The 14,026-nt window shown below is 37.4% G+C and overlaps 1 protein-coding gene across 3 annotated transcripts in view; it reads right to left on the bottom strand.

Annotated features, from left to right (window-relative positions):
* Positions 1–3,734: 3,734 nt before the first annotated feature.
* Positions 3,735–14,026, bottom strand: part of SMARCA2 (SWI/SNF related, matrix associated, actin dependent regulator of chromatin, subfamily a, member 2) — a 118,383-nt gene continuing 108,091 nt past the window's right edge. For all 3 annotated transcript variants that reach the window (XM_066338632.1, XM_066338636.1, XM_066338633.1), the window contains 5 exons: positions 12,014–12,119; positions 10,712–10,813; positions 6,562–6,694; positions 5,276–5,418; positions 3,735–4,633 (listed from right to left, as the gene is read on the bottom strand). In XM_066338632.1, the coding sequence (XP_066194729.1) occupies positions 4,598–4,633; positions 5,276–5,418; positions 6,562–6,694; positions 10,712–10,813; positions 12,014–12,119 (520 nt within the window). In that variant the 3' untranslated portion in view covers positions 3,735–4,597. The remainder of the gene's footprint in view (positions 4,634–5,275; positions 5,419–6,561; positions 6,695–10,711; positions 10,814–12,013; positions 12,120–14,026) is intronic.

Here is a 14,026-nt window from a genome sequence, read left to right as displayed (position 1 = left end):
CTTGAGCTCTTGGTTGTTAAGCGGAAATAGGAGTGATGCACCAACTTCCAGTGAATTTTTGTTTTATATCATGCTTAAATATCTGTTGAATAAAATATACTTTCTGACCTTCCTCAGAGAAAACAGGCAGGCTGCCTCTGGATAATCCTTCATGGCATTTTCATTTCAATGTAATTAACAAAGTTGCCCCCTGTGCAAATACGGCCCTTGCTGTTTAAACACTCTTATGACTACACAGTCCTAAAGTTCTGTTCCCATTGAATGGAATGTTTAGTTTCATCAAAACAGAATTAGGTAAATGCTGACTGGTGACTTGTTTCATACCCTTTTGCTTATTGCTTTTTTCTCACCTACCTTCTATGCCTTTTGTCAGCACAGAAAGATTAGGGATGAGTGACTCCCCAAATGATATACAAGTCAACAGAATTGTGTATCACTGACCTCTTTGCCTACCCTGAACATACCTCCCCTTCTTCTTTAAGATCAGACAACTACTTTTGCTAGCTTCCTTTTGAACCTATGTTTTAGCATACAGTTGAAGTCCTTACTGAAAAACTGCAGGAACTTTAAAACATGTCAGAGGTTTTTCAGGGGATGAACAGAGGCAAGACACCAGCCTAAAAACCCCTTTATAAAAAACTAATTTTGTTTTTTATATTCTGTACCCTGTTCTCTAGGTTAGACTATGTGTTTGGCAAACCTGATCATCCAAGCATTCATGAAAAAGTGACAGTAGGTTGGGCATTATTAACAGAGTTATAAATGCTTAGACAGTTGACAGGACTGAGCATGTATCAACAGCTCAATAACTGCACACAACTTAGAGGATTACCACTGCATCAGCTGTGCCTTTATCTCAGTGTGCACAGAGGCTGTGGCAGCATTTGCTGTGTCTTTAATTCCTCCACAATCATGGAGTTGCCAGCTCCATTCAGAGCTGAAGGAGTGAAAAATACTTTGCAATGAGGACCAGACACATTTAAGGAGGAAGCCATTTAAATCAACGAGTAAAAAATTCTGTATTTTCTTTGTTTCTTTCAGAAGATGTGAGAGGAAAAGAAATATTATTAATAGCATGTGAAATGTATAAAAGATGTTAAATGTTTTTCATGTGGCCCACTTACACTGCTGCCTAATTCCCAGGAGAAAATGATGCATCAAAGAAAACATCTTGCTATTTACTTCACTTTGCCTGTCCTCATCAGAGCCCAAGCTACACCACTTCCAATTTTATTTCACTATTTTGAAATTAAGACAGGAAATGAGCTTTCCTCAATACAGACTGTAGCACTGTGCCTTTTTTTTTTTTTTTTTTTTTTTTTTTTTTTCCCCCCTGGTACAGCCCAAAAGGTATTTCAAACGTTTTGCTGGTCACTTTGTACTAAAGAAGGAATTCTGTAAAACAGAAAATTGTTCCATCATAAACACAGATTTATATTTCAGTAAAGATTTTCTCTTTTTTTTTGGTAAACGATTTGGAAATTGTTTACCAAAACACAAAACCGCATTACAATAATTTTTCTAGTACCTTTTTTTTTTTTTTTCATACACTAATGTGCTAGGATTGCCAGGAAAACAACTCATCTTGAAAAACACAGTAAATTCATACAGAGAAACAGCAAGATAACAATTAAGATTCTTCTCTGGTAGAAACGAGCTCAAATCCTAAGCAAAATAACAGGACCAACTGCAGTGAAGGCATAAGCATGTCTTACATCCTAAATATGTTTTATTTTTAAGGTTAAAAAATAATTGCAGGTCTTTCAGGGGTTTTCCGAAACTCAGAGAGGAAACTGAAAATATTTTGAAATTAATTAAACTGGATAAAAGAAACTACAGCTAAGAATTAAACTGTATTTCTTCATGTAAACTGATACCACTGTATGACTTATAGTTATTGACGAAACCCAAAGCCACTTTCAATTTCAACATAAATTTTGTATCTTCTTAGTTAATTTTTATTATCCAGGTAAATGCTCATCTGCAAATAATGAGTTCTTGAAAAATAAATGAAACTGGGTCACTGCAAAGTCATCAGGGACCCTGGGGATGAGTAATGTGATACTGTGCCTTTTATATCCAAGTTGTCAGTTTAAATCCAGTCTAGGCCAGCAATGACTGGAGCCCACTGCCACATGATTTTTGTCATGTGTAACAGGTTAGTAGACTTGGTTCATTTTTCAGTGAACAAACAACATTTATCTATGGTCTTGTGAAATTGGCATTGAAAACTAAACTATCCTGTGTCACAGAATCACAGAACTATTGGCAGGCACCTCTGGAGGTCATCTGGTCCAATCCCTCTGCTCAAGCAGGGCCGCATCCAGTTGGCTTTCAAGTATCTTCAAGGGAGACTTCAAAAGCTCTCTGGGCAATTTGTTCCAGGGCTCAGTCACTTTCATAATAAAAGTTTGATGATATTCATAGTGACTGCCCATGTTTAAGTATGTGCCCATTGCCTCTTGGTCCTGTCCTGAAAAGATCTTGGCTTTGCCTCCTTTGCACCTTCCCTTTCCCAATACTAATTCCCATCATCAAGGTGCCTTTGAGCCCACTCTTCCTCATGCTGAACAGTGCCAGCTTTCTCAAGCTCCCTGTGTATGTCATATGCTCTAGTCCTTTAACTGTGTCAGTGTCCCTTTCCTGGACTTTCTCCTTCATGTCCATGTCTTCTCTTCAGCTGGAGTCCACTACTGGACAAAGACTCCACATACCTCTCACCAGGGCTGAGGTGAGGCCAAGGATCACCTCTCTGGACCTGCTGGCAACACTCCTCCTAAACACAGTCCAGGATACCTTCTTTGCCAAAATAACACACTGCTGGCTCGCGTTCCACTTGGTGTCCACCAGGACTTTGCTCTCTGCAGTGCTGCTTTAGACTCTGGTATCATCAGCGTGAGCCTCTAAGATCAGTGATACCTCTCTGTGAAATACTGGGTCTTCCGCTCAGATGGGGCACACGCTAGGATAAAGATGTTTGAAATTGCTGAACCTAAGCAAAGCTGACCTCTCTCAGTGCAGGGCTAATACAAACAAATGGGCACCAGTCCAACTTACTGATCATTTTTCAAATCAGCTACAAAACCTGAAGTAGTTAACATAATGTAAGGCAGTATGAAGAGATTTATTGCAGACACACTCTCAGAAGTTCATATAACAAAGAAATGTTCTGTTTACAAAGAGGCTTCTAGGCATTTTTTACAAAATGTCTGTTCAAATTCAAGGTTTGATTTTGCTGAGTAGCAATGTTAACTGCAAATATATAGTTCAAGTGTTTATACTACCACATCTTATTGCATCACTACTGTGATACCTCAAGATAAGACTTTAAATAAACTGACTTATGGGTGGGTTGACTGGCTGCATAACTAATTGTATTCATGCCCAGTAAGGCATATGAATATATATTTCCTGAAAGAAAAAAAAAGTATTTTATTGCTTTACAACTTCAATTGTAATCAAGTAATGAATTATGCTTTTATTTCAAGGTATCAGTCTACCACTTTAAGTTTATTATTCTTTAACATGTATTGCATATTTTCTCTCAATCTCAGAAGATACTTCTATGATATTTGAATTTTATACCCAGGAAGGACCGAAGTGGACTTCTCTACAGGAGACACTCCTGCCCTCTCATTGCTACTACAAAAATTTTTTTGTGGAACTCATAACACAAGGCCGCATCTATTGAACTCGATTATGTCTTTATTTAGAAAAACACCAACACCACAATCTTCAAAATTACTGGAATTTTATTTGCCTCAGGCTTATGACTTGCAACCAAAGACATTGTGCAAAGAAAGCAAAGATTAAGTACACTTTAGGGAAAAGGTGATAACCCACATTGGTAACATAGAAGATCAGTCTGATGAAAGAAGCCATACGTTACACTATATAGATTGCAATATTCAATAGCATTTTGAAACCAACTTCTTTAATAGAGAAAAAAAAAGTTAAGCAAAGTTTACAGTAGACATAAATCTGATACAATTCAAAAAGCCTTTTTCTGAAGATCATCAAGCGTAAAGTGGAAAAACGTATATGGGGCAAGATGTATGAAAGCTAACTACTGAACATTCATAAGCTATTAAACAAAGTCGCATATATGTACCACAGTGTAAAAAACCAATACAGGACAAATAAAAAATTTGAAAACTGCCTGATGAAAAATAAAATAACCAGTGGTTTTTAACGACTTCTCCTGGTTATCAATGCTACAAAAGACTTTTTTTTTTTGCTGCCTTTCTGATGCCACTGAAAAAAAACCTTATCAAACCATAAAACCAGTCACAATCAAACCATTACCAAGTCAAAACCAGCCCATGGAAATATACTATCAAACCAACATTTTCCCTCAAAAGGTTTCTTTGTTGTTTTTTGAGGCCCATTTGGTCACAATATGTTACACTTTCTTGCCTTTTTTACACCATGATATCATATGTTTGTCTGGCACTATCCTAAAGCTAATTTATAGAGAATGAGAATACAGAAACAACCCGATGTCTATTTGACAAAAAGAATTCACTGGGTGTAAAATAGGAGAAAAGAGGAGAGAAGGGGAAGGGGTCAGTTCTGCCAAGAAAATAAACCCTACGGATCACTCATCATCACTTCCGCTTGCTTCCGACTGGTCCTAGAGGTAAGAGACACAAGACAAGTCAGAAATTCTTTCCAGCTATTCTGTGGAATTTGTTAAAGAAGGAAAAATAAAAGGAAGTATGAGGAAGAAATACGACAATTAAACTGACAAATCAAGATAGCCTGAAGAAAGGTACTGTGCTATCTAGTATTTCTCTTTCACAAAATTTCATCTAATTACTGCAGACTTCTTTAGAGAGGAAAGACAGAGAGTCAGGAAACACCAGTTCTTTCTTTCTATCCAGACATACAAAAACAACTGGGAAGACATTTATTTTCTTTTGTTGCAATAATAGAAGCACCCACTAAAAAAAAAGGTAAAAAATAATCAAGCTGTAAGTTTTTCATCTGTGGACAAAAGCGAACAAGACCATGAGACTTAAAGGTTCAACGAATGTAGGAACAGCTCGAAGAAGTAAGATCCAAACTTCTCAGACTTCTTGTCTTCCAGTACTGGGAACGGATCTCATAAGTGCACTCAGATACAGTTAATATCCCCACCCAATTTTCTCGGGATGATCACTACAAGTTAAATATGTGCTTAAGCATGAATAGTTGAGAATTCTGACAGCAAGCAGGACAGGGCAGAGATGCAATCACTGCAACCACTTCCACAGTCTCACTGAACAAAACTTACATTTTCATCTTGATCCTCATCACTATCATCATCACTCACGACAGGCTTGGCTTTTGCTCTACTTTGCCTCTTCTTGCCTTTTCCTTTCTCTCGACTTTTTTCATCCTTCTTATTTAACTTGATTTTGACTTTCACTGATTTTGCTGAAAGAAATTTTACAGCAAAATTATTTTAGCATAGCATAATTTTAATGTTATATACATTAATATAACATTCACTTATCAACTTTGAATGCTGTCTCCTGTTCACAGAAATTCACCTCTGGTAGCAGCCTGAAAAGGCATTCCCCTATGAGTTTACATGGACTGTGGAACAACAAAGCAAGAAGTATTTGCTTTTATTTCTCTTGTTTTTAATAGTTTCAACAATAATATATATTGTACTATAAAGACTAATTTTGAGTTAGGTATATGCACCTCTTTTCACTCTCACAATGTATGGTGTGTACAGATAGTATAAGGTCTTTCAATATTTAAAAATATTTTCTTCCTTACCATAGAAAAGTTCAGCCTTTGTATAAACAGACTTTTTTTGCCTTTTATAGTATAGAAATGCTATGTCGATGTTACTGGTGAATTTTGAGTAGACACCTTTCTAAAGAACATGTTATTCCAACTCCATAATATCCACTCATCTCCAAATGAGCTACTGAAGTTGCATGCTTAGCACACACATGTGACACACTTGGAAGGATAGCTCAGGGCCAAGTACTACAGCTTCTGTAACCAGAGAAAAGGGGTAGCTGGAATTTGGATAGATGTACTGGACTGGCATAAAGTGCAATGAAGGCATCCATCCTTTTCCACTCCATCACGTTTCCAAATCTGCAGGGGTTTAATGAGTGTTCTGAAACAATCAGGGCTTTACTTAGTCCTTGTCACACTGGAGAGTGTTTTTAACATCATCTGATTCTTATCCATGTGCTGAACTTGGTATGTCACATCATGCCTGAAGGTTGACCACTTGCTGATGAAGACTGTCTCTAGCCTTTCCAGCCACTTCCATTTACAAACAGCATGAACAGGCCCTGAAGGGCTTGTAAACAATTATGGATACCCACAAAGCACCTCTGTGATTTGTTTCTGGCTTAAGAGTAGTTTAAATAGAACTAGGCCAGAACATCCAGTTGAAAGACCAAAACAGTGTTACACCTAAGCAACCTTAGTAAGAAGCTACTTCCAGGAATGGAAAACAGAACCTTATAATCAGTCTCCATGCAGAAGCAGCAAAACCTGCTCTTCCATCCCCAGATACATTTCCTTGTCAATACCTAGCAGGAGACTCACATTCTGATTCCGATTCCTCTTCTTCATCTTCTTCTTCATCATCATTACTTTCATCCTCGCTTTCTTCTTCTTTGGCTATCTTCTGTCGTGCACTTTTGAACACAGACTGAAGAACAATGGAATCCTCATAGATCTACAGTACAGGTACAAATCTCTGTCAGAACTATGAAGTCAAGCAGAATCAGAAATTCACATCATAGATCTAAATTTCCAATGCAAGTCTAAAGAGTACATGGCCTTTTCAAATACCAAGTAATAATGTCTGTTGCATGAATTGCACAAGAAATGCCAACATGAATTCTTCATGCTCTAAATGAAGAAATTTGTCAGTAGTGAGCTGCAAAGAAACAACTCTTACAATGTATTACATCTATAATGTCTAGTTAATGTTTTTCTTGTTATTTCTACTACCATAGAAACTATTGTGCATTTTCATCAGATCATAACACCCTTGAAAACCTGCCAAAGGAACAGACTTCGGCAGTAAGCACCTTAATTAAAACATGGGTTATCATCTGGCAATACAGTTAATAATGACGAATGGCTAACAGTCATTTAATTATCTTTAGGCTTTTTTCTGAAATCCAAAGAGGCTACAAGGAAAATAATTTATCCCAAGCAGCTCATCCCATCTTTCCTCTCAGATCTAAAAAGACCAGGGCTTGCTCTAAATTGAACATGTGTTCTCAAACATTCTGTAGTATCCAAAGTATCTTGGGTAGATCAGATTTTCTCTTTAACCTCCAGCACAACTGGGCTCTCAAGAGTGATTCCTTTTGGCTTGTAACACATTTCTGAGATTACCACAGTAAAAATCTCGTTGTGTTGCCGAGTACCTGATTCTTTATCATCACCTGAACAAGTATCTTGTGCAGTTTGTTTTGTAAAACATCAGAAGACAAGCACTGCACAACTCAGCACTGAACAATTAAGAACAATTACTAGGAGAGTACAGAGTCACAGACTGCATTTGATTTTATCATCATCATCATCACAGTCACCATCATCATCTACCTTGGCTGTCTTTCATTGTACTCCTCTGGCCAAATGACACACTTCCTTGTACGAAGGGACGCTAGGTATTTGTGAAAAAAGATTTTTGCCTGCCATTATGCAGTCTGTATGCTAAACATGATAGAAGTGCTCTAATACTTTGTGGGGTCAACAAATGGAATTAGAAAAAGTTTGTTCAGAATACTTAACATGAAATACCTAATTCCTATTTTTTCCAGTTGACCACCAAGTGCTTTTTACAAAAAAATGCTTTTCACTGTGGATCGTTCCCCACTCTGTAAAATCCTCTGGTTTTTGTTTTGAGATGTTTGACTGCTCTCAATCATGGTAAAATTTTCATGTATCTAGTATCTATAAAAAAATAATCATGAATATTTTGAGAAGGCTGCTCTACTTAGAGGACTTTAGTGAGCTATGAGACTTCAGAACTTCCTTCCTGAAGCCAAATAACAACTGACTTTCTCTTATACTACATCTTTTTAAGTCAGCTATTGATAGAACCTCCCAAGATCCCCTTCAGAACTATTTATTTTTCATATACCTAAGCCTAGCATATTCAGTTGTTCTTAGGAATAGTTCTTTCAACTAACCTTCTGTTCTTTCTCACAAAAACACTTTTCTAAGTCAAAATAATTCAAGACCTGTACAACATTTTATTTTTTAATACTGGTCACTACATATTTAGGATATCAATGTGACCCAGATTTTCACACAGTTTTCCAAAGAAATACAGGGGTTTCAAAAATTATTTTAACCTTCTTTATGTGGAATTACTTGCAATATTCCTACCTATTTTGATACACAAAAATCCCATGGGGCTGCTTCATGAAAAGCTATGCAAATAGAAATTTTATTATTTTGACAGAAACTCAATTCCAACAGGTTTCAAAAAAATCAAGCAACAATGAGAGCAGACCTTTCTTCAAAAAGGGAGAAGCAATGACAAAAGAACTTCACAACAAATTACAACCATTCTTGAGAAATCTTCTGTTTTGAAGAGACACACAAGCACTTTTAACCCTGTACACATCTGTGTGTCATTTGACTATTAGGACATGGAAAGCTTTTCAAAACACTGAGGTTTCATTGAGGACAAAAGCCTTAACACACGAAGTCATTCTATCCCTGAAAAACCTGAATAAACCTCCATCTCAGAAGGAACTACTTTGCTCCCAGGAAAAGCAGCATGCACCACACTAACAGAACACTTGGAGTTCACTGTGTCCTTAAACAAGTATACCTGAGTTAGCCCTTTTGTTTTGAGTGCACACACAAATAATCTAATTTACTGAAGTCAATTGGTATGTCAGAGCAAAGGCAGATCAGAACTGTAACAAAGAACACAAGGTATCAAGGAAGTCTGGAAAACTGGAGGACTGCTGCAGAAGTGTCCTGCAATTCAGGGGAAATCAAAATAAACAGTGTGAGAACTTTACAGGAAAAAAAAAAGGGAAAAATAATCACAGATACACATTATTTGGGCTTCATGATATAAAAAGTAATATTAGGTTGGGTAATTAATGTTGGTTCACTGGAACAAAAAATAACACTATAACAGGTACGTCAACATGCTAGGTTATTTCCAAACAGAGTAGCAGTATCTACTAACACTTCTATCCACTCAGGATTACTTCTCTCAATTCTACCAACTCTGCCTATGAAGAGACCAGTTTTCCATAAGCAGGTTGAGTCATTTTGATGTGAATAATTTTGTTATTTTCCCCATTCCACTACAGGCTTTTTGTTACCCCTTTTTATCTCCTCTACCAACTTCTACCAATTTTCTGAAGTCTCAGTTATACATTTTGCTATTAATTTTCTTCCACTTTTTTCCCCCTCTTGTTATAATTAGATACTTATAGCCATTTTACTGCTATACAAATAAGCAGTAAACTGAAAATTTACATCTGGACGTGTAGTAAAATTTTCTCCCAAGCATTCTATCATACTTAATTTACTCTTAAAAATATTTTCAGTTCATTTATTTGTAGTTGTTTCCACATAACTGAAGACAGTAAAAAAAATCACATGTACATATTACTGAAATAATTTTCTCTTCATATCAAAATTAATCAATTGCTAAATGATTAACTGAATCCAACAGTTCTTCATAATAAATTCCATACTCATTTTTAATTCTCAAAATTTAACATAAACTCCACAATTTAGCTAAATGTTATCACTAATGTTTAGAAACTTTAAGAAAACATTCATTATTGGCAGCTTCATCCTTCAGCTTACTTTCATTTAAGCTTCATATAACATCTTTTTTTATCTCTTGCAGGTTATGGAAGCTGTCTTCATGGTCTCTGCTTCAACTGAATATTGTGTTTGTATCACAAACACTACTTTTGGACTTTTTGATCTCATCTATAAATTTTTGGATTGTTTTTGAATCTCCTCTATAAGAATAATCATCCAAGACTGCAGTTCACTGTATTGTGACACAACTTTCTTATCTGTTTGTCTTAACTTTCGTTATCTGCCAGGCAGATTTCATAGTCTTCCCTTTTGTATCAGCACCCTGCTCTGAATTCTGAGCCCAGTCATGTATGCAAAACATCTCTTTGAGATAGTTTGCCTTCCAAACCCGAGACTCATCTGGGATTTATTCCTACTGTTTCTTAAAATGGACACTGACCTTTCAACAATAAAAAACCAAACAAACTAGAAAACAGAGGCTTCAGAGGGCAAAAAGCTTCATATATACATCTTTACTGATAGACAATCTTGAATTTTTAACTTCCATTTGCAGAACTGAAAAGCCTTCTATGACGTATTTTCCTCAACATCCTGTCCTAGAGCTGTACTGTTAACACCTGCTACTTCTGTGACCCACTGTGGAAAACATAAACTGATGCATCATTCCACACACTGCCTTTTGCCACAGATTCAAACAGTCTTACTGCAGCTTTAAAGTACACAGAGATCAGAAAAATCTGATCTCAGAATCAGCGCCAAAAACAAATTTTCTGAAAATTCACACAGTGCTGTAGTGTCCAGTGAATTCTGGATTCTAAAAATGAAGTAAGAATTGAAACAGAGATCAAAAATACAAAAATAACAATCAACAAGCACTAAAAAAACATTAGATAGGGGAAACCTGTATGTTTAACAGAAGTTAACTCATTCAGACCTGAGATCCCTCCAAGTTGAATGTCTGTGCATTGTGACACAGCAGCATGACGTCTTTTTCTAAATCCCCAAGACTCCGATATTTATGGTTGCGAATTCTTTCCTGTTACGTTTGTTGAGGAAATGAAGACAAGTATTGATGGGCAGCAGTGCAGAAAGAACAGCAGAGAGGAAACTGAATTAGTATTCGATACAACACATTAAAAGCTTTCTCTTAAAAAAAATTTAGCTAAGCATCAAGCTAAGTATCTGTTTTAAACAATCATGTTGTTAACACATCACTCAAAAAATGTGTCAAGGTAAAAGAGCAAAAATTAGCAATTTCTTTGTGAACTGTAAGGGTTAAAAGCAAGAGAATTGGAGCTCTTTTAGTAAAAGAAGTTCCAATTTTGTCTTTCTAGCAAAGAAACCCAGAAACTGTAACACAAGTGAAAGATACAGAATTATGACATCCACCACCCAAGGTACAACACACTGCCAAACCCCATCGGCCAAACTCTGTTTGGATCTGACATGGCTCTTCCAAGATATGAGGCTAGGGTCTAGAAGGGCAGCCCTATGAGGAGCAGCTGAGGTCTGTTCAGCCTGGAGGACACTGAGGGGAGAGCTCAGTGCAGTCACACTTCCTTGTGAGGGGCAGAGCAGGGGCAGGCACTGATCTCTGCTCTGTGGTCACAGTGACAGGACCCGAGGGAAGGGACTGAATTTGTGTAAGGGGAGGTTTAGGTTGGGTATCAGGAAAAGGTTCTCCACCCAGAGGGTGGCTGGGCACTGGAAGAGGCTTCCCAGGGAACAGGTCACAGCACCAAGCCTGACAGAGTTCAAGGAGCATTTGGACACTGCTCTCAGGCACATGGTGTGATTCTTGGGGTGTCCTGGGCAGGGCCAGGAGTTGGACTTGATGATATGTATCCACACCTTCCAATTCAGAATATTCATGGCTCTGTGATTCTAAAAGAAGGGATAGGTATATTCCCCTAGAACTATTAAATCCTTTTCAACAGTGTATTTTTACAAGATTTGTGGACACATTCACAATGCAGTCTTTGCAAAAAAGGCACTGAGATGTCATCAATGTCACACTGCTATAGTTTGACTTGACCTTGAAATTACAGAGATACAGTGCAATATGCACTGAACAAAATTACTAACAAGGTGTGTGACAGTGTTTAAAATCTAATCCACCAATACAGGTGGCATGAAATAATCATACTGTTATTTTAAAAACAACTTTATGCTCACCCTTCTTTAAAACAAAAAGAAATGGAGGAATCTCCACTGCCAAAATTCCTCCATTCCTTACCTTTATCTTTTTGAAGTCCACTGGCTTCCTAATCAATTCATAGTATTCTGGTAGTTCTTTTCTAGACGGGAGCTGAATGAAGACTTCACTTAGCTGCCGTCCTGAACTGTTGAGAAAAACAAAGGCATACTTAAAAAAATTACTACAACTTTCTCACAAAACACACACACACACAATCTAACAGTAAGAAAAAAATTTAAATAATGGCATAAAATCACAGTTTTTCTTTCAAAGAATTAGAAACTGAACCCTGATTTTTAAATTTGGTACAGGTAATTAACTATCAATTTGAAATTTGAAATTGTTGTCCTAATGTATCATTAATATGTCACTGACATCTAACATCATTAGAGATGAATATGTGTAAGAGGCTTTATGAAAGAAGAATCAGGATTTGCATCTGAATTCCACAGTCTTTTGCTGAGTACACTCTTATTGTTTCCTCGGTTTTGTTCAGTAATTTTTAGCAATTATCCCTTCTGTCACTCTTAAGCTTGTCTTCTTCTTGTTCACTATCTAGCTATTCTTGTAATTCCTCTTTATAGGAAACCATGATGATTTCTATGATACTATATGCTGATTGCTATTAGACTAACTTGATGTTACAAAAACAAAAAATTAGTAACTTCTATTAATAACTGCTGGGTTTCTGGGAAGATCATTTCAAGAATACTGAAAGTCATTACTGCCATTTGTACTTTATTAATTTGAAATAAAGTGATAGATTATCTATAAAAGTTTTATACTGTTGGAACGTTGCCTATAACTTAGAGGTGTCCAAATTCTCCAAGATTCCCACACTTCCCATTGTTTATCCTCTTTTAATAGCTATTATAACACTTTCATATTGAGCATCTTCTAAAAACCTTCTTACTTGTCATTTTCCAAGTAATACATGGCTGTAAGTCACCTTGAGACTGATGACACTTAGGGGTTTAGTTGGTTTTGAGCTGGTTTTGGTTGGGTTTTTCCCCCACGCGGATTTACTTTTCAGAGTAGCAGAAAAAAGCAGTCCTGTGAAGAACTGCACACAGCATTCACAAGCACTTCCCTGTTCACATTCACAGGCTTCCTTCTCTCCCAGCTAATCCAGAGAGGCCCTGTTTTCTCAGCTGAATTTTCAGATAGAATCGCAGGAACACCAAACTTCACAGGAGCTGGTCAAGAAGGCTACCAAGTACCCGTTTCCCACTGGGTTTTTTCATGCAACCACCCTCCAAAGTGGTTTATGGTCTTATCAGGCACTAAACTACAACTGAATTGAAGGTTAACTGAAGCAATTCTGCAATGGAGAATAAAGATGGCAAAAAGCACAGAGCTGGCAACAGCTCTGCCTTTATGGAAGTAATGAATGCTTACTAGACAAGTATGCATTTCTTAATGCCTGAGGTAACATCCAAATTTGAGAAGTAACTATTTTTGTTATGGTCCTGATAGATTAAGAAGGAATAAACAGATTTTCCTCATTTTCTAACTATCTGGTGCTCACCTATCCCATGATTTTTTACTGTTCTCAGTTTAGTCCTGAGACAATGCTGCTCCTTCCACCAGAGAGGACAATAATGTAAATACTCTAATTGTAGAACTCCTGATCAGCATTGTTCTGCCAAAACCTTGGCACCAACAGGCAGCTGGAGTATTTTTTCATTCGATGCAGAACCAAAAGCCTCTGTCTCAGTCTGTACAGTTGTGTCTGACTTGCAGCAACAGCAGCAGCAACAGCAGCAGCAACAGCAGCAGCAACAGCAGCAGCCTTTGCCTGCCCAGCAGGAGCTGCCAAGCTGCCTCCTGGTCTCAGCAAGGCTCTGGCACACACCTGAGTGTGCTCCTGGGCACAGCTGCAGCAGGTGAGACAAGTGGGTGCACAGTGCATCCCTGTCCCAGGAGAGGACAGTGAACTCTGTGTACTCCACATATTCATGTTGGGATAGATACCCATGGAGACCACTGCCACCTCAGCAGCAGCTACTTGCAACTTCACCCAACAGATCTTATTTACTTGGGAATAACCTT

The sequence above is a fragment of the Sylvia atricapilla genome, chromosome Z (genome assembly GCF_009819655.1).
Source record: "Sylvia atricapilla isolate bSylAtr1 chromosome Z, bSylAtr1.pri, whole genome shotgun sequence".
In the NCBI taxonomy this organism is placed as follows: domain Eukaryota; kingdom Metazoa; phylum Chordata; class Aves; order Passeriformes; family Sylviidae; genus Sylvia; species Sylvia atricapilla.
This window is presented reverse-complemented; position numbering and strand designations above follow the sequence as displayed.